The sequence below is a fragment of the Neophocaena asiaeorientalis genome, unplaced genomic scaffold, assembly GCF_003031525.2.
Source record: "Neophocaena asiaeorientalis asiaeorientalis breed wild unplaced genomic scaffold, Neophocaena_asiaeorientalis_V1.1 scaffold292, whole genome shotgun sequence".
Classification (NCBI taxonomy): domain Eukaryota; kingdom Metazoa; phylum Chordata; class Mammalia; order Artiodactyla; family Phocoenidae; genus Neophocaena; species Neophocaena asiaeorientalis.
This window is the reverse complement of record NW_020173241.1, coordinates 549,007-568,644: the sequence shown is the minus strand read 5'-3', so window position 1 is coordinate 568,644 and position 19,638 is coordinate 549,007. Positions and strand designations below refer to the sequence as shown.

Here is a 19,638-nt window from a genome sequence, read left to right as displayed (position 1 = left end):
GGAGTTTAAACCAGATCCAACCCTCAAGCCCAAGGTCCTTCCAGTTTATTCCGGGGTGCCTGAAGCTTGGCTGCTGTGTGTACTGGGTCCTGTGCTGGGCCTTTGAAAACAGGAAGGCACCATAAGTCTAAAATGTTTGAAGGGATTAGGTTATGGGGCCATTATGCCAAGCAGGAGAGATGGCCTGGGGTTCTGCAATTAACTTCATATACCTATTTAAAATTTACTGTGTGGGTGGGTACATTGCTTCTGTCAGCTTCCCAGTGGCATTTAAGTCTCTTGGGGAAAAAGAAAAGAGGAATGGGGGTGTCCCCGACATAGGAGCTACAGGCTTAGGTGAAGTGGGGCCTGGGCTCAGCTGGCTCGCCCTGCAGCTCCCAGCTACTCTGGAAGCGGGAGTGGAAAGCTCAGGGTGGGCACTAGGGTCCGTTCTCAGCTTGAGTCTAGCACTGGCTCTGGTGGCCAAGCACTAGCACTGAACATTCTTGAAGTCCTCGGGTCCTCTGAGGAGAAAGGCTGCTTCTGCTCTTTCCTCCCCACCAACTCCTCAGCCCCACCAGTAGCTGCTGCTTAAAAAAACACCCACAGACTCAGCACATTTTAGTTTTAGCATTTACTTCTCCCACGTCATCTTCATTGAAGCTCAACAGAAAATAGCACTGATGGAGAAGATGCTGGCTTTGCTGCCGTGAAGTAGCTGTTGGAGCCACCTGGGAAGAACACGTGCCTCAGGGTACCACAGAGATGCCATGAATGTGGGCAGCAGGACGGCTGCCAGCTGGTGCGCTGCCAGTGCAACAGCTTCTGGAGCAGGTGCCCAGGTTGCTGCCTAAGTCCTTCACATGGGCGGGGGCAGGGCCTGTACCTCCTCCAGGCACTCGTCATAGGCCTCCTGGTATTCCTCATGGGGCTTGACCATTATCACACAGGTGGGGCGCTTAGAGCCGGCGGCTGCACCCAGGTCCTGCAGAGAAGGAAATAGAAGGGCTGTTTGGAAAGAAGGCCGCACAACCTGTATACCAGGGAGTCACAAACTGATGATCCACCAGCCTAATCCAGCCCACAGACTAGTGCTAGTGTCAATGTTAAGACATGTGCTAGTCAGTCAATGTTAACATTTTGACACCATTTAAACTCAGCAAACTTTCGAGTTGTGGTCCAGCAACACTGGGCCTACAGTTTCACATGGCAACTGTGAAAGGGCTCCAGCCCAGCAGGGGCTGTCCCCTTGGGCAGTGCCTATGCTTTCCAGGTCCCTGCCATCCCCCACTCCCTGGACCCCAGACCTGGCCTCTGCTGTGTAAGGGTAAGGACAGCTTCAGGTCCCTAGAACATCCCCTCTGAAACTGTACCCACCTAATAGGACTTACATATCCAAGTTCACCTTCTGTTTCATTTCCATAGTCCATGGAGAAGGGGATTCCCATTTTACAAGAAAGAAATGGAAGTGCAGAGAGGTAACTTACGTGCAGTCCCTCGTCTAGGAAGCAGCAGAGCCAAGAATCCATCCAGGCCTGTCTTAACTCCAAAGCTCATGCTCCTTCCCACTATGGCCTGCTGCCACATACCTGATCCCAGACACCCTCCCTCCTGTGCTGACCAAGATCGGGCACACGTGCTCCTTACCGTCTTAGAGGGGATATAGACGTACGGCAAATTCCGATCTTCACACATAACTGGGAGATGGCAGTATACCTCAATGGGTAATGTGTCTCCTGCCAAAACCATGATCCTGAAATAAGAGAAACCACTGTCATTTCCAGCTTGCTTGTTCCCTCTTTCAGTCGTAAGTGTTGCCTCTGAGCTGGGCCTTGGGGGTACAGAGATGGGTAAAATGCCCCATGACCTCAAAGAGTCCAATTATTAATGTGTGTCTCCCAACCTTTAGAAATTCATGCAGGTTGGTTTGGTGAGTGCCATTCCTCTGGGGAGGTAATCTCTATTGCTTGGCAACAAGTAAATGCCACCAAGTGTGACAAAGCATATCGCGCTGGGACAGATGAGGTATGAGAGAGATGCCAAGGAGTAAGAGCTCAGCTCTCCTTGGAAGATCAAAAAATGAATCAGGAAATGATACTTGAGAGGAAAGCTGAATGATGAACATGTCAGGCAGCCCGTGGAGGGGCTGGAGACAGGGAAAGCATTTAAGGTCAAGAGAATCAGAAGGATACCAGATACACAGGGGCTGGCTATTGCTGGGGAGCCAGGGATGGCTTTGGAGTCCAGGATGGGGATGGGGCAGACAAGACGGCTAGAAAAACTAGTCACATTTAAGGGCCTTGAGTGCTTCCAGGATCATTCCCAAGAGTGACAGGGAACCAGATCCAATGAAAGCTTGCCAGAGAATCCCCAGCTAGGGCTCTTAGCTGGCAAAGTGTTGGGGTTCTGGGACAAGGGCCTCAGCAGCCCTGATGACACAGAGGGAAGAGTCTGTTCCCGTGGGGAGTGAGAGGAAAACACAAGGAAAAAGCTCTTGGTTCAAAGCACTGCATCCACACTCCTAGTTTTCCTTTTGCCTCATATACTCTCCTCCTCTGCAGGCTCCTCTTCCTTTGAGTAGCCTTTATTTTATTTTATTGGCCGTGCCGCACGGCTTGCGGGATCTTAGTTCCCCAACCAGGGATCGAACCCTGGGCCCCCTGCAGTGGAAGCACGGAGTCCTAACTGCTGGACCGCCAGGGAATTCCTCAGTAGCCTTTAAATGCTGCTGTTCCCACAGCCTGGTCCTTGGCTGCCCTGTCAGTACTTTCTCCCCAGCTGACCCCATCCATAACCAAGGCTTCAAGCACCAACTATGTGTTGACAACTCCCAAATCTATTCTCTCCAGCCTGATCCTCTCCCAAACTGCAAACCCTTATAGCCACTTGCCTGTTTGACATTTCTGCTAGGGAGACGGTTCATATGTCTAAAAGGCACCTCAGAAACTTGTCTAAAACCAAACTCATGATCTTCCCATACAAACCCGGCTCCCTCCACTATTCACTATTTCAGTGAGTGTGCCCTCTGTCCATTCGCCTGGAATCCACACCTCTTCACTCCGTATCGGAAAGTCCTCTCATCCATCCACTTTAATTCATTCCATCTCGCCATCACTAACCCAATCAAAAATTGCCCTCGCCTCTTCTATGCCACAGTAGCCTCCTATCTCAATTTCCCCATCTATTCTTCCACCTCTGATCCTTTCCAAAGTTGCCAGAAAAATCTTAAGGTGTAAACATAATTATGTCACTCTCTGGCTTTAACCCTCAGTGGCCTCCAAAGCTCTGAGTACAAAAACTAAACTTACCATGGCTTACAAAAACCCCATGCGAAGTTAGCACTTCTGTCCACTACTACCCTCTCCTGCCCTGAAATCCACTTTCTTCTGGCAGAATGTCTCCCCTCCCCCGCCAGCCCACAAACTAATTCCTATATCTTCAGACCTCAGCTACCCCACCTAGGTCAGACTCCATAGAGCATCAAATCCCCCCAGCATTATTTATCTCTGGAGCACCTACAATGTACCAGACACTTCTGAAAGTAAAGCAGTGAGAGGCTTTTTCCTATTCTCAAAGAGCCTACTTTCTGGCCCTAGTGGGAGATACAGGGAATAAAAATGCAAATAAATTTCAGGTTCTGATAAATGCCAGAAAGAAAAGATGTAGGATAATGAAGTCATTCTCACTGCACCCTGTACTTTTCCTTTATGGTTACCTATGACTCTTGTAATTTTGTGTGTATTTGATTACTGTCATTGTCTCGCCATAGTATAGTGCCTGAAAAAGAGGAGTCAGTAAATAGTCGCTGAATGAATGAAGCTGGGATCTACCCTAAGTGAGCTGGCTTATACGATTCGCTTCCCCTGGAATTCACTTTCCCCATGTTGTCCCTTTGCGCTCGTGTAAGTGATGTATCAGCATTTGTACGGAAGGGAATTTACCTTCTGCACATGAGGGGGAGTCATAGCTCTTTTACCGACTACCTACTAAGTAGCAGGGATACCTTCGTCATCGTTTAGAAATGCAAAATCTGGCGGGAGGGGGTTCTTACCCTTTCTCGCCTTTGTTGATAAATTTCTGAACTTCCTTCACCCCGCGCCGAATCTGCTTCTGCTTTACGGCTGCAACGACAGAAGAATCGGTCGAGGGGACCTCCGCCCGCCACCCGCGCCCTGTCCCGACTCACCCCGGCGTCCACCCGTACCTTTTTTTTTTTCTTTTTTTTTTTGAAGACGCCACGCGGCTTGCGTAACTTCCCCACCTAGGGGTCGAACCCATGCCCCCTCCACTGGAAGCGCAGAGTCTTAACCATTGGACCACCAGGAAAGTCCCGCCGCACCTTTCTTGATGCATTTGTAGAGCTTCCGCGTGAGGCGGCGAGAAGCCAGAGGCTGGGCGATGGGGTTCAGATTCACCAGCAGCTCATGGTAAGTGCGCTCTCCGCAGCACGCATCCGCCTGAGCCTCCGGCCCGTCTGGATCTGCCTTTATTTTGGTCATGGCAGCGACCGCGGCAACCGAGTGCCCAAAGTACTAATCCACGCGGCCGGCGCTTCAGGAATCACTTCCGGGTCATGCCGCTCTGCGGGAAGCAGGCAGTACACCATAACCAATTAGGAACTCAGGTCTCCGACTCTGACCAATTCTTGACGCTCAGCTTCTTAAATATACAGCACGGAGGGGCGGGGTCTCGGCCGTAGGGGCGGGCCACTCCCATAACTGGGGCGGGGAGGGGCGGGGCGGAGTGGATTAGGGCCGGAATCAGAGGGTTCAGGAGGCAAGGGGCGGAGCCCTGAGGGATTCGGGGCCTGGAGGAGGTGAGGAGGCATTGGGACCGAGGCTTGGGCTCTTCTGAGCGTTCGGCGTCACAGAATAGGCGGCGGGAGGAAGAGGAGGAGGAGGAGGCTGTACCTGTAGGGTCATGACCACATTTAAGGCGACAGGATCCTTGCCTAAAGCGCGGGGTCTGCGACTGGACTGGAAGAATGGGAAGTCTGCTCGGTGTGATTCCAAACCTCCTTAGAATCTGATCCCTTAGGCAGTGCCTAGTCCGGTCAGGTCCCGGGTCCTGAACTGGTCCTGGCTGGTGTAACCTAGGTGCCAAGGTTAAGGTAAAGCCTGACACTGCTAACGATTCCTTCGTTCCAGCACGATTTTTCACACTCTGCTTTCTCTTTCCTGGCAAGGGATGGACCCACTCACTCACTAATTGCCTCGGTCTAGACCGCTGTTCCCCAGAGAGCCGGTGGCTCGCTCCCACCCTTCCCGCAGGAATCTGCTCAGATCTTTACCACGGGAGAGGTTCTCCTGACCAAAGTATCTAAAATTGCAGTTCCCGCCGACCTCCCAACGGTATCCCCTAACCCTCTGTTTTCCTTGTAGTTCCTACCGCCGCATGGCATCACGCCCACGCAAGGCATGGCGGAGACAGCTGGCGGGAGCTGAGAGGGAAGACAGCATGAACACGGGTTGAGCCTTCGGGGTGTGGTGGGGGAGAGATCTGAGTAGGCACCCGGTTTGCAGTTAACTCTAGAGGATTAATGGACTGTAACGCTGGGGAGGCGAGCAGGCCTAGACTGGGGTGGATCTTGTACCTCTGACTTACTTCATGTACCCTGTCTTGGAACACTGGATGAATATTAATTAGATCATTGTTACAAATTAGTTGCCTTTGATTATAGGATTGACAAAGGCAACTAATTTGTCAATTAGTCTCGTCATTTTTGTGGTGGCCAAACAGGCCAGAAAGTGGAACTTTAGAAGCCTGCATGTGGCCTTGCCAGCACAAAGCAGTTAAGCCAGCTGAAAACTGACCTTTTAACCCTGTAACCAAGTGCAGTCGTTACATAAAAAACAAGTAGCTTTTAAAAAACTTAGTATTTTAATAAGAAAAAGTAGGATGCAATCCATACTAAACTTAGACCCCAAATAATTTCACAAATAGAAAAATATATCAGTTGAACAATGAGAATAGTTATATAAGCAACAAAAAATAATTTGAAAATAAGCCAAGTTTGTATGCACAATGTAACCAAAAATTGACCTTTTAAATGTTTGCACTTTGGAATTTCTTGAGAAAAGATAGTCCCTCCTGAGCTTTAGGACTGGTGGCTACTGTCAGCTTTGCCTTACTGTCCACCACTTTGCTGTACCATTTCTCACCCCAAACCCTCCCCCACCTTCTCCCTCCCCCTAGGTCCTGCAGTAGAAGTTCTGGCCCTCTCTAGGGAGCCCTCCCCAAGTGGCACGTGAGGCTGTGAGAGCAGAGCTCCTCTGAACACACAGCTGGCAGGGCTCTGCAGGGTGGTTTTCTTTTCTTTTTCAATCTTAGTATTTTTTTTGTTTTATTGGAGTATAATTGCTTTGCAATGTTGTGTTAGCTTCTGCTGTACTCTATTTTTAGTTTTTTAAGGAAACTCCATACTGTTCTCCACAGTGGCTGTATCAATTTACATTCCTACCAACAGGGCAAGAGGGTGCAGGGTGGTTTTCTATTCCTCTTTTAGCCTTGTTGGTTGGGTGACAATGTGTCAGTGTTGCAAAGGGGAAAGGTGCTCCCAGATGTGTGCACTGGGCATGATGAACTCCACAGAGAATTATCATCCCCAGGAAACCCAATTCAAGCAAATGTGCTTGACTGACCTCACCAAGGTCTCAGTTATGAAGACCTCTCAGTTCTCAAATGGAAGGAGGAAGGAATTAACATTTATATGCCAAGCACATTACATGTGATATCTCATCCAGTGCTCACAAAGAATACCTTTATTATTCACAATTTTCTGAGGCTCATAAAGGTAATAGCTTCATGCAGCTCACACAAAGCTGAATTTGAATCCTGGTCCTCTAATGTCCAAGCTCACGCTCTGCTCATCTCCTGTGACTCGGTATTCAACTTTAGCTCAAAGTTTGTGAAATGTGGCTGGATAGTGAAAGTGTGGGAATCTTGGCTTGGCCAGGTCACAAGTGTCAATTTTTTGAGCCATAAGACAGTGAAGTGCCAAGAACAAATCTGTCCTCAGTAAACCACACCGTGTATTTCTAACACCAGTCTCAGAGATCTGTGCCAGATCCAAGGTGGTTTGTGTGACTTCACTGATTTTGTGTGAATGGCCACTCCCACACTCACTTGAAGCAGGGTAGAATGGGTGAGAATGTAATGGCTAATGGGTAGTCAATCAGGGTTCTAAATGACAAATGACTTTGGGCAAGTCATTTAACCTCTCTGGGCTTCAGTGCCTCATCTATAAAATGAGAAAGTTAGACCTAGATGGACTAAGGTCCCTTCTTTTAGAAAACTGGGGTAGATGATTTTTTTTTAATTGAGATATAATTCCCGTATCATACAATTTGCCCATTTAAAGTATATGATTCACTGGTTTTAGTGTATTCACCGAGTTGTGCAGCCATCACCACAGTCAATTTTAGGACATTTTCATCACTGCACCCTTTAGCTATCACCTCTGACCCCCTCATCCTTCCTAGACCTACGTAACCACTAATCTCCCCTTTGTCTCTATAGATGTCCCTGTACTGGACATTTCACAGAAATGGAATCATATAGTATGTGGCCTCTTGTGTCTGACTCCTTTTGCTTAAGATGTTTTCAAGGTTTGTCCATGTTGTAGCATGTGTCAGTGCTCCATTACTACATAACATTCCATTGTATGGGTATACTATATTTTATCCATTTATCAGTTGATGGACTGGGTTGTTTCCACCTTTTGGAAACTGTGAACATTCATGTACTGCTGTGAACATTCATGTACAAGTTTTTATGTGGGCATATGTGGTTTTTTAAAATTAATTAATTAATTTTGGTGGGCAGCATTGGGTCTTCTAAAAAAAGTCCCTGTCTTTTTTTATAAATAAAGTTTTATCAGAAACTCCACACCCATTTGTTTACATACTGCCCATGGCTGCTTTCATACTGTAACAGCAGAGTTGAATAGTTGCAACAGAGATTTTGTAGCCCACAGAGCCTAGAATATTGACTATCTGGTCCTTAACAGAAAACGTTTGCTGACTCATCTAAATCAAATGGACTCTGACACCCAAGTTCTCCCTATCAAGCCCCAAACACTCTCAACCCAGTTTCCTCCCCAGTCTGCTCCACTCCAGCTTGTCTGCCCTCCTCTCTGTCCCTCTTGAAGAAAGAGAAAAATAGATTCCTCCTTCCATGTGTAGAAAAGGAAGGCCCAGATGAAACCGAGTATGGTCAGGTTTCTGTTCCTCCTCAGCAGTAGTGGGGGCACAGGACTAGGAAGGGGACCACCAGCTGCTCCCTGACTCCCACCTCTCTCCACCCCCAGCTAAAGACTGACTGAGGGAGAGGGAAGCCTGGTCCCTGGTTTGCTCTGTGGTCTGGGAGAAGTCCCTGCCTCTCCAAGCCTCATCATTCCCCTCCTGTTACCAGAGGAGAGGGAATAGACAGATCCCAAAGATGATTCCAGTTCTCACATTCTAGGACTAGGACCATGACCTCCATGCCCCTCTCCGAAGGTAAAGCAAGAAACCAGCTGTTAACAGAGCACGGTAATAAAAAGTTCATAAGCCATAGCTGGCCACAATCAATCCTGGTAATTCCTCACTTCTCCAGAGGGTAGGCATACACTCAAAGCAGAGGAGATGTGAGCCTGGTCAGACAGGGCTGGGACCAGCCCACTTGACAGACCCCAGGCCCAGGGGGTACAGCAGAGCTTGGGCAGTGGCAATGTCACCTGCTTTCTCCATCCTATCACATCCCATGGAATCAACAACTATGGGATAGGTTCAGTGTCTGGAGGCAGCGGCCCTTCTGCAGTAACTCCCAGATCTCCACCTACATCTGGGACCCAGGTCTCCCCACAGTTCCAGCCACACCCACAGTGGCCAACGTTTATCCAGCACTTACTTTCTATGCATTTGATCCTCTCCACAACCTGATGAGGTGGGGATGCTTATCATCAACTCCAACTCCTCCTGGGTGTCTTTTTTCAGTTAGCCTGTCTGACCTGCCCCTCTACCTGTGTTTTCAATTCAATGAATGATTCCAGCAATTGGTGTGTTCATTTTCTATTGTTGTTGTAATATATGACCACTTAGTGCCTTAAAACAATATCCTTTTATTCTGTCCCAGGTTTGCAGGTTAGAAGTCCAGGATGGCATGGTTGGGTTCCTTGATCAGTGCTTACAAAGGTAAAAGTCAAAGTTTCCAACTGCTGTGATCTCATCTGGCACTTGGGATCCTCTTCCAAGCTCATTCCTGCTGTTGGCCTGTTTCTGTTCCTTGTGGTTGTAGGATTGTGATCCTAGCTTCCTATTGGCCAGGGATCCTTCTCAGCTTCTTACAGCTGCTCTTTGGTCCTTGTAGGTGGCCTCCTCCATCTTCAGGTGCTAGGTTCAAATCTGATTCCCCTTCAGCGAACAGCAGAGGAAGCTCCTCAGGCATACTGTCCATTCCCCTGTTTTCCCACAGTTGCCTGAATGATCTTCCAAAATCATAAAACTAACCAGGTGAACCTGAACTTAAACTCCTGCTCCCCAGTAGCCTCAAGAGCTAAAGAAAACTCTGTGAAGTTCATTCATTCAGATGTTTTCTGAGCACTGACTCCCTGCCAGGTACCAGTTCCACAGACAGTCTCTGCCTTCCTGGAGCTTTCTGTGTTGTGAGACGGAGGGACCCCAGCAATGAACATGGCTGTGGTAAGTACTGAGAGTGGCCATTCTATTGGGCCCTGCCACCAGGCTGTCTTCAGCCCTGCCCTCCCCCTTCCTCACCTCCAGGCTTTACCAGCACCCCCTCCCCCCAGCCATTCCACAAATCTCAGTAGGAAGCAGCTTTTTCCCAGATCTCTTCCTAGGTTCCAGTTCTTAGAGTTCCTGATGCTTCCCAGTCATGGAACACAGCAGTAGAGTTCACTTGGAACCCCTGGGGAGGCAAGGACTTTCTCTAGCTCCCTCTGATGCCTGGCATGGTGTTTGACACATACTAGATGCTCAGTACATTTTTTGGAATGAATGGAGAGTCCGATAGGCAATGGTGGAGACACAAACCTCCTCAGCATCTTCTCTACTCCTGACGGTCTGCGAACTCCACAGAAAATGCTGGCAGCAAAAACTCCAGCCGCTCAGAGTTCTAGCCCATGGGTGCCTACGCTGGCATCCTCTGCCCTGGCCTTAGCTGTAAATTGCAGCTGGAGCCCCAGGATGTTGCTGCTTGGGGATCAGCTATTTCAGGGCCAGAGCTCACTCCATGGCACGAAGTCTGGCAGGCATGCCAGTGTCAAGTCCAAGGAGAGCAAGGGAGAAGGATGAGATTTTTCTGGGCACAAGAACAGAAAATGTGCCCATCAAGCACTATGCTCAAGAACCCCGTTAAGCAGTGGGAGGCAGCTGGCACTGTGGAGACAGGGCAGGTTTTGCATGCACGTGCATGCACACAGAAACACACACACATACACACACACTCACATCAACACATCACCAACTTCTACCAAAACAGCAAAGAAAACAGGAGAGTCTCCAACAGAGGAGAGATTTCCCTGATTTTTGAGAGCATGCAAAGCCAATGGAAGAGGGTAGCAGATGAAGCGGGTTGGCAGAGCTGCAGCCCAGGAGAGGCTTCGGGGGTGGCGGGGGCACTGCAGAGGGAACTTGCCTTGCATGGCACCCACAGGCCCCGGGACTGTGTGAGTGGGAGTCAGAACTGAAACAGTGGCAGCACCGGCCCGCACCACCTCCTTCTCTCTCTGGGCAGCCCCAGACAAAAAACCCATCTGGGAAAAGCACGGGCTTTCAGTAGGTGTTGGTGGCCCAAACTAGAGTCTGCCTCAGGCTGCAATTGGGGATCCAGGGCTGACAACGGACTCAGTGGCCACCCTCCCCCTCTCCCCACCACCAACTGGAGCCACAGTCCATGGCCCACAGCAGCTGCCTCAGCACAAAGTGCCCAACCATAACACAAAGTGTCTCATGGAACTGTCTCAGCTTCCCATCTGTTAAATGTCTGGATTAGGTGGTCGCTAGGGTCCCTTGGACTTCTAAAAATATCATCCTCCCCACTAATTTTATCCCTGCCAGAAATCAAATTCACATGCCATTGGCCGCCCCAGGTCACTGGCTGGGAAAGTGGGAAGGAGGGAGAGTCAGTGCTGATGCCCTACATTAACCCTAACCCTAACCCTCCTAAGGGCCAGCATTCCCAGTGTCAAATTGTGTCCCCCAAAGCTATCTGTTCAAGTGCTAATCCTTGGTACCTGTGCACATGACCTTATTTGGAAATAGGGTTTTGTAGATGTAATCAAGTAAAGATGAGCTCATTAGGGTGGACCCTAATACAATATGACTGGTGTCCTTATAAGAAGAGGAAAAATGCCATGTGACAATGGAGGCAGAGATTAGAGAGATGTGTCTATAAGCCAAGGAACACCAGGGATAGCAGTGACACCAGAAGCTAAGAGAAAGGTACAGAACAGATTCTCCCCTAGAACCTTCAGAGAAAGCACAGCCCTGCGGATACTTTGATTTTGGACTTCTAGCCTCTAGAATTATGAGACAATAAGTTTGTATTGTTTTAAGCCAAGCCAGCCCTAGGAAACTCACACACCGAGCCAGTCCCCAGGATATGCTTATTGAACAAATGAATACCTCTCCTCCCCACCCCAATCTATCATCATGAGGGAACAGAAAAGGAAGCAGCCCACCTCTCAGATTGGAAGGGTTCAGGGCAAGAGCATAGATGGAGTCCTGTTTCCTCCTCCTCTATTTCCACCTATCTGTCCCACCCTGTTCTGTATAGTGTGGGACCCACACTCTGTCCACGAACCCCCCCCCCCCACACACACACCTTGGCCTCCCTTCAGGGACAGCTCTCTCTCTGAATAGCAGATCGAAGGAGAGGTCTGGGCAGGCAGTAGTAATGGACTCAGGGCTGACTGGGCAGGGAATTCCTGCACATGGAGGATTGGGGGTGGGGGGACACACCCCCTTGATCTTGCGAATGCCTCACCCCGGCCCACTAAAGCTCAGGCCCAGAAGTGAACAGCCACACATCCAGCATGCACCTAACAGCAGCAGGGAGCGCTTTCCTGGCAGCGTCTCACTCAATCCTCATTCTGTTTTAAAGGCGAAAACACTGAAGCACAGTAAAGTTGAAGAATCTGTCCAGGGCTAAAAAGCTGATAAACTATATATCTGGGATCAAATCCTGATCTGTTTGACTCCCAGACACTTCCTTTCTCCATATAACATGCTTTTCCCTAGACCTGGTTTAATTGGTAAACTGCCAAAACCTTATAAAATAGTTTAAAAACAAACAATTTTTTTAAAAAACAAGCCATCAAAGTAACTTAGTACTAGAGAAAGAATAGAGAGGCTGGAAATAGACCCAAACACATATTAGAATCTAGTGTATCGCAAAGGCATTTTAAATAAATGGATGGAAAGGGAAAGAATTCAATAAATGGCATCAGGACAATGGCAAGCCATCTGGAAGAAAGCAAAGCTGGAGCCCTGCCTTGTCGCTCACACTCGCCAGTAAAACTGATGATCAAAATTTTTCATATAAACAATAAAACCACAAAAGCACTAGAAATTTTTCCTTAAGATACAAAAAGCTTTTCCAAAGCACTAAGAGACAACTCTATAGAAAAACTGGACAAGAACAGAACAGAAAGTTCACAGAAAAAGAAACATAAATGACCTATAAAAATATGAAATGTCAGCCTCCTTCTGAACTAAAGAAATGTAAATGAAAACAGACACAGCAACCTCCTCCCCCTGAAAAAAAGGTTGCTAAAACCCAGTCTTTGAAAGCGATGGAGAGACACTGTTAGAACAAGTGTAAACTGCACCTCTTTAGAGGACAATTGGACCATACTGCATCCATCAAAACATAAATGTTAGGGATTTATCCCTGGAGAGACTCACAAAAGTACCAAAGATAGTGCACAAGATTCACTGCAAACTTGCTCAAAATAGCAAAAAACACTAAAACTAAAGTCCTTCAGTAGGGGCTGGTTAAATACATTATAGAAATCCATACAACATGATATGACAACACATTAAAAGAATAAGATTTATCCCAGCTATATTGATAAGTGGAAACAAGTTGCCAGAACAATATGTTATTTAATGTACATAAACAAATATATATGTATATATTTGCATATATACATGAAAACTTAATAGTGAATATCTCTGGAGAGCTTAAATCAGGGAAGAGGTGTTAGGGAGGAAGGACGTTTAACTTTTGCTTTATACTCTTGTGTACTATCTGAAAATGTTTTGAACATAAATGTTATCACCTTTAAAATAATACATTTTAAATTCCAAAGCCAAAATCCTGACGTTATAGAAACCCAACTTTCTGAAGAGCCAAGCTGACTTTTCTAAGCTCTCAGCTTTACACAGTAAGGTTTCTCCCAAGCAGTTGTGTTTGAGGAAGCTTCCATCCTCTGGAATCCCACCTGATGATCCCTCTCTCCTTAGCCTCTGTTCTGAAATCTCAGGCTTCACTTTTGGGGAGATACCAACTGCCGCTAAGGCAACTGAACTTCTATTTGAACTTCAGCTCCTAGAGTAAGCATCTAGCTTGATAAATAAAAAGTCAATTAAAAACTCATCCTTAATTTAAAAATGGGCAAGTAAACATTTCTCCTAAGGTATGCAAACAGCCATTAAGCACATGAAAAGTTGCTCAGCATCATTAGCCATCAGGCAAATGCAAATCAAAACCACAGTGAGATATTACTTCACACCCAGTAGGATAACTATAATGAAAAAGTCAGATAACAGCCAGTATTGATGAGAATGAGGAGAAATTGGAACACTTGTACGCTGCTGGTAGGAATGTGAAATGGTGCAGCCATTTTGGAAAACAGCCTGGCAGTTCCCCCAAAAGCTTAAGAGTTACCACGGACCCAGCAATTCTATTCTAGGTACATACCCAGAGACGAATCAAAAACATATGCCCTTATACCCTGAGAAAACCATAATTCAAAAAGAGTCATGTACCACAATGTTCATTGCAGCACTATTTACAATAGCCAGGACATGGAAGCAACCTAAGTGTCCATCGACAGATGAATGGATAAAGAAGATGTGGCACATATATACAATAGAATATTACTCAGCCATAAAAAGAAACGAAATTGAGCTATTTGTAGTGAGGTGGATGGACCTAGAGACTGTCATAGGAGTGAAGTAAGTAAGAAAGAGAAAAACAAATACCGTATGCTAACACATATATATGGAATCTAAAACAAACAAAAAAAAGGTTCTGAGGAACCTAGGGGCAGGACACGAATAAAGACACAGACAGAGAATGGACTTGAGGACATAGGGAGGGGAAGAGTAAGCTGGGACGAAGTGAGAGAGTGGCATGGAGATACATACACTACCAAATGTAAAATAAATAGCTAGTGGGAAGCAGCCGCATAATACAGGGAGATCAGCTCGATAGGGAGGGTGGGAGGGAGCCGCAAGAGGGAAGGGATATGGGGATATGTGTATACGTATAGCTGATTCACTTTGTGATGCAGCAGAAACTAACACACAATTGTAAAGCACTTATATTCCAATAAAGATGTTAAAAAAAAAACCCCAAAACATATGCTCTGAGGGCTTCCCTGGTGGCGCAGTGGTTGAGAGTCCGCCTGCTGATGCAGGGGACACGGGTTCGTGCCCCGGTCCGGGAAGATCCCACATGCCGCGGAGCGGCTGGGCCCGTGAGCCGTGGCCGTTGAGCCTGCGCGTCCGGAGCTTGTGCTCCGCAACGGGACCTTGTACTCCGCAACGGGAGCTTGTACTCCGCAACAGTGCGAGGCCCACATACCTCAAAAAAAAAACCCAAAAACAAACAGAAAACAAACATATGCCCTGGGACTTCCCTGGTGGCACAGTGGTTAAGAATCTGCCTGCCAATGCATGGGACATGGGTTTGACCCCTGGTCTGGGAAGATCCTACGTGCCGTGGAGCAACTAAGCCCGTGCACCACAGCTGCTGAGCCTGTGCTGTAGAGCCTGCGAGCCACAACTACATTTAAGTCCATGCGCCTAAAGCCCGTGCTCCGCAACAAGGGAAGCCACCGCAATGAGAAGCCTGCGCGCCGCAATGAAGAGCAGCCCCCGCTCGCCGCAATTAGAGAAAGCCCACACGCAGCAGCGAAGACCCAACGCAGCCAAAAATAAATAAATAAATAAAAAGCTATTTATTAAAAAAAAAAGACAGCGGGCTAGATTTGGTGCATGGGCTGTATGTAGCTCACTGTAGTTCCTTGATTGGATGGTGGTGGCGGTGCTGGTTGGTGGCAGCAGCGGCTTCCCCTATCCTCACCTCCCTTTTATCATCAATACCATTATTTGGAGCCCAGTTATGGAAGGTTTTAGACACCTAAATCATTTGCTGACAACACAGAGCCATTAAAATATTTTTTAAAAATAGAAATATGATTGTTTTCAGTTTTAATAAATTTTGAATAAGTAATATATTCACATGGTTCAAAATTATACCAAAAAGTTATACAGTGAGAAGTGTCTCTCCCACCCCTATTTCAGTTACCCATTTTACTAACCAGAAGCAACCAATGAGACCCATTTCCTACTTCGCCTTCTATAGATAGACCATATCTTGTCTATATACAAATGCTTTTCCCATTTTTATAGAAAAAGTAGCATGCTATGCGTAATATTCTGCACCTTGCCTTTTTCAGTAGGAGAGTGTTCCTATTAAATGTTTGGTGTTTCTATTAAGATAGCATTAACAAATTATTTTACCACTGTTTACGAGAGGTTTGACATCTTCCTAATGTTGAATCTTCCTATTTGCTCAGATCTTTTATGTGCTCAATATTTCAAATTTTCTTCATCTTTATCTTGATAAGTATATTCCTAGGTGTTTTAGGTCCTTCTTTTATATCTTCTGATTGTCATTGGCATATACAAAAGCCACCATACTGACTTCTTTTATACTTTAGAATAGTGTTTTGGGCTTTGGGTTTTCCATGTTTATAATCATATTATTTGCAAATGATGATGGTTTTATCTACTCTTTTCCTGTTTTTATACCTCTAGTTTCTTTCTCTTGTCCAATTGCATTGGTTGTACCTCCAGAAAAGGTTAAATAATGATGGAAGAAGACAACTTTGTGTTGTTTCTTACTTTAATGAAAGTGCTTCTGGAAGATGGTGTTTGGGTTGTTTTTATAAATGTTTACCTTATTCTATTTTATCAAGAATGTTTACTAAAAATATGTGTTGGGTTTTATCAATTGCCCTGTTAATATATATTGATAAGACTTTTCCCCTCATTTTCTCTATTAATATGGTGCTTTATATTAGCAGAGTTCCTAATATTAAACCAGCCTTGTCTTTTTGGAATAAGCCTTCCATGTTGATTTAAAATTATTATTAATGTGCTGCTAGATTGTGTTTGCTTACACTTACTAGCATTCTTCCATCACTACCCATAACTGAACTCAGACTGGTTCTCTTGTACTGGTTGTGTCAAGCCTGATGCCTGAGATGGACAAGTGGAGGGGGATGTGGAAGACGTTGTGGGACCTGTGCGTCTGGAGCTCATGGGAAAGGGCCGGACAGAGAGATAGATTTGTGAGTCATTGCATATAGGCGGTATTTTGTGTCAAGAGACTGGATGAGATCACCCAGGAACTGAGTAGATAGAGATGAAGAGGGGAGGAGGACTGAGACTTGGGGTGCTTCAACATTTTGAGATTCAGCCTCTGACAGGGAACCAGCAAAAGAAGTAGAAAATTATTTGGCAATAAAGAGAAATGAGGTACTGATACACACTATAATATGGATGAACATTGAAAAGATTATGCTACGTGAAAGAGGCCAGACACAAAAAGCCACATTTTATATGATTCCATTTATATAAAATGTCCAGGCAAATCTATAGAGACAAAAGCAGGTTAGTGGTTGTGGGAGCTGGAGGGAGGGTTGGGATAGGAATGGCCAGGTTAGGAGTTTCTTTTTACATGATGAAAGTGTTCCAAACTGAGATTATGGTGACCAACTCTGTGAATATGCTAAAATCATTGAATTGTACACTGTAAGTGGGTAGGTTTTATGATATGCCAGTTATAGCTCAACAGAAAATATGGGGGAAAAAAAGAAACTGAGAAGTGGCTAGAGTGTAGAAGGAAAATCTGGTGACTGGCATGAGGAAGCTGATCCCACCATGGGTCAGGGCTCAAAGCACCACCAGTGGGAGGCTAGTTCTCAACTTTTAGGCAAAATGCAGGAACATTAACTGGGGACAAGAGTACTTGTTGGCAACATGTTCAATTCCAGGACATCGTTCTTTATTGCTGGAAGTAGTTCTGACCTAACAGCCAAAGGGAGGGTCAATTTTAGAAGAAACACTTCCCCAGGAGGAAAAGATTTACTGGCAGGATGTGACAAGGGAAAATAGGTGGGCCCTGAGCTAGAGACTAGACTAGCCTAACATAAGCTGGTGACCAGACCGACCTTGACTGGTGAGAGAGCATGAATGGAGTTGGTTCTGGAAAAGCCGAGCCGTTAGGACTGGGCCGGATGGGTAGGGGTGTCCCTGGGAGAAGGCACCGCTGAAACAGGGAGACATCAGGATTAAGACGTCAGATGTCAAAATTGATGAGATTTGAGAATTGATGGAATTCGAGGGGGAAGCTGGCCCAAGCCTCACTAGGCCAGTCTGACGTATTTGTTGAGCCCTTGTGTGTGCAAAGGGCTACTGGGGCTGGGCCTGTAACAGGTCCTCACCTGGAGGGACCAGAGCTGTGCGCATGCCCAGATCACCTCTCGGGCGTGCCGGAAGTGCTGCTGTCAGGCCCGCGGAGGGGTAGAGCTGCGAGCCAAAGGGCACTGCTGGCCGTGCGGGGGTGTCATCTTGGAGGAGACAGAATTTGGTGAGGAAGACGGGAGGCTATTCCAGGCAGAAGGAGGTTTGTGCTGCCAAAGTGATTCAGAAGTCACCAATATGGGGCCCCTGCCAGTGGAGGTAGAGATTGCTGAGGATGCTGGGAGAAGGTGACTGGTGCAGGCGTCACCTGGACGAGGTACTGAGTGAGGTGAGGGGGACTCGGTGGACAGGTGTTGCAGCTGGAGATGTGAAGACTGGAAACTGGAATGAGACTGGAGGACCGGAAACGAGTGAATGAGTGACCAGCTCTATGGTTGGCACTGGGTTTTCACCCTCTTTACACCCACTTGAGGGCTGACCCGACTTTCAAATGAAGAAAAATGAGGCTCATAAAGGGGAAGTGACTTGTTCTAAACTCCAGAATTGGGACACAGGGGAGCTGGGATTTGAGCTGGCCTTTTGATTCCAAAGCCAAATCTGGAGCTCCTGTATTGGAGTCTAGGGGGCAGGTGAATGGTCTAGAATAGAGCTGGGCAAACTTTCCCTGTACAGGATCAGATAGTAAATATTTCCCCACTATGTGGGCCAAGAGGCAAAATTTAGAGGGTATTAGGAGATAAGTAAAAATATAAGAAGAGATGAAACATATTTCCATACATCTTTACTGACAGAATTTAAAACATTACTTATGGACACTAACTTTTGGGTTTCATAGAATTTGTGTCATGAAATACTATTCTTTTGATTTTTTTCAATCATTAAAAATATTAAAAAATCACTCTTGGGAATTCCCTAGTGGTCCAGTGGTTAGGAGTCCGAGCTCGCACTGCAGGGGACTAAGACTCCTCATGACTCGTGGTGTGGTGCCCCCCACCCCCCAAAAAAAGTCACTCTTTGTTGAGGAGTCATACAAAATCAGACAGTAGGCCGGCCGGATCTGGGCTGTGGGCCATGGTTTGCCAACCCCTGGTCTAGATCTGTGCTGCCCAGTATAGTGACCATTGGCTCCATGTGGCTACTGAACACTCGAAAAGTATGTAGTCTGGATTGAGATGCTCTGCAAGTGTAAAATACACAGTGGATTTAAGGCAATCTAAAAAAACCAGCAAAATATCTCAATAATTTTTAATGTTGATTACAGGTTGAAATTATAATATTTTGGATAGATTGGTCTAAATTAAATGTTATTCAAATTAATTTCACCTGTTTCTTTTTACCATTTTACTAATTGTCTAATAGTCTTTTACTGTGGCTATCAGAAAATGTTAAATTATCCATGCGTTTGCATTTGTGGCTTGCATCATATTTCTGTTGTACAGTGCTGCTCAAGGAGTGAGACTGGGGACATGGGGTGAGATGGCCCCTCCACTTGTGTTGAGGGAGGTGAGAGGAAGTGCAGCCTGGCATTCAGGAGTGGAGTGTGGGGCCATGTTGGGGACATTGGATTTCATTAAGAAGAGGTGGAAGGGCAGGGTGAGGTGGATATGCAGACCAAGGAGGCTTCTGCAGGACTAGGTTGGAGGTGGTAAGGGGGCTTCAGGGAATAGTGGGGTTGAGCTGTTTGGGGGACAGCTGTGAGAAGCTGGGGGGCAAGGCAGCTGGCGAGAAGCAAGAGGTTCCTGAGCAGTCAGCCAGGTGAGTGTGGGATGAGGACCCTGCCCTGAGGAGCTTCCAACTCTCAAACCCCCTGGATCAGGAGACAGTATGAACTTATCTTCCATTCTGAGCCTCCTTGGTGAAGTGGTTTGGCTAGTTCACTGGCAGAATGTGGAGACAGAATGATAAGATGCAGCATTCACCCCCAAAATCCTTGCTTTTC

The 19,638-nt window shown here is 46.6% G+C and overlaps 1 protein-coding gene across 1 annotated transcript; it reads right to left on the bottom strand.

Annotated features, from left to right (window-relative positions):
• Window positions 1–594: 594 nt before the first annotated feature.
• Window positions 595–4,599, bottom strand: NHP2 (NHP2 ribonucleoprotein). Its single transcript, XM_024745634.1, has 4 exons — window positions 4,319–4,599; window positions 4,031–4,100; window positions 1,627–1,732; window positions 595–964 (listed from the first exon to the last, which is right to left on the bottom strand). The coding sequence occupies exons 1-4, from the start codon at window positions 4,476–4,478 to the stop codon at window positions 839–841; spliced, it is 462 nt and encodes a 153-aa protein (XP_024601402.1). The 5' UTR covers window positions 4,479–4,599; the 3' UTR covers window positions 595–838.
• Window positions 4,600–19,638: the final 15,039 nt, after the last annotated feature.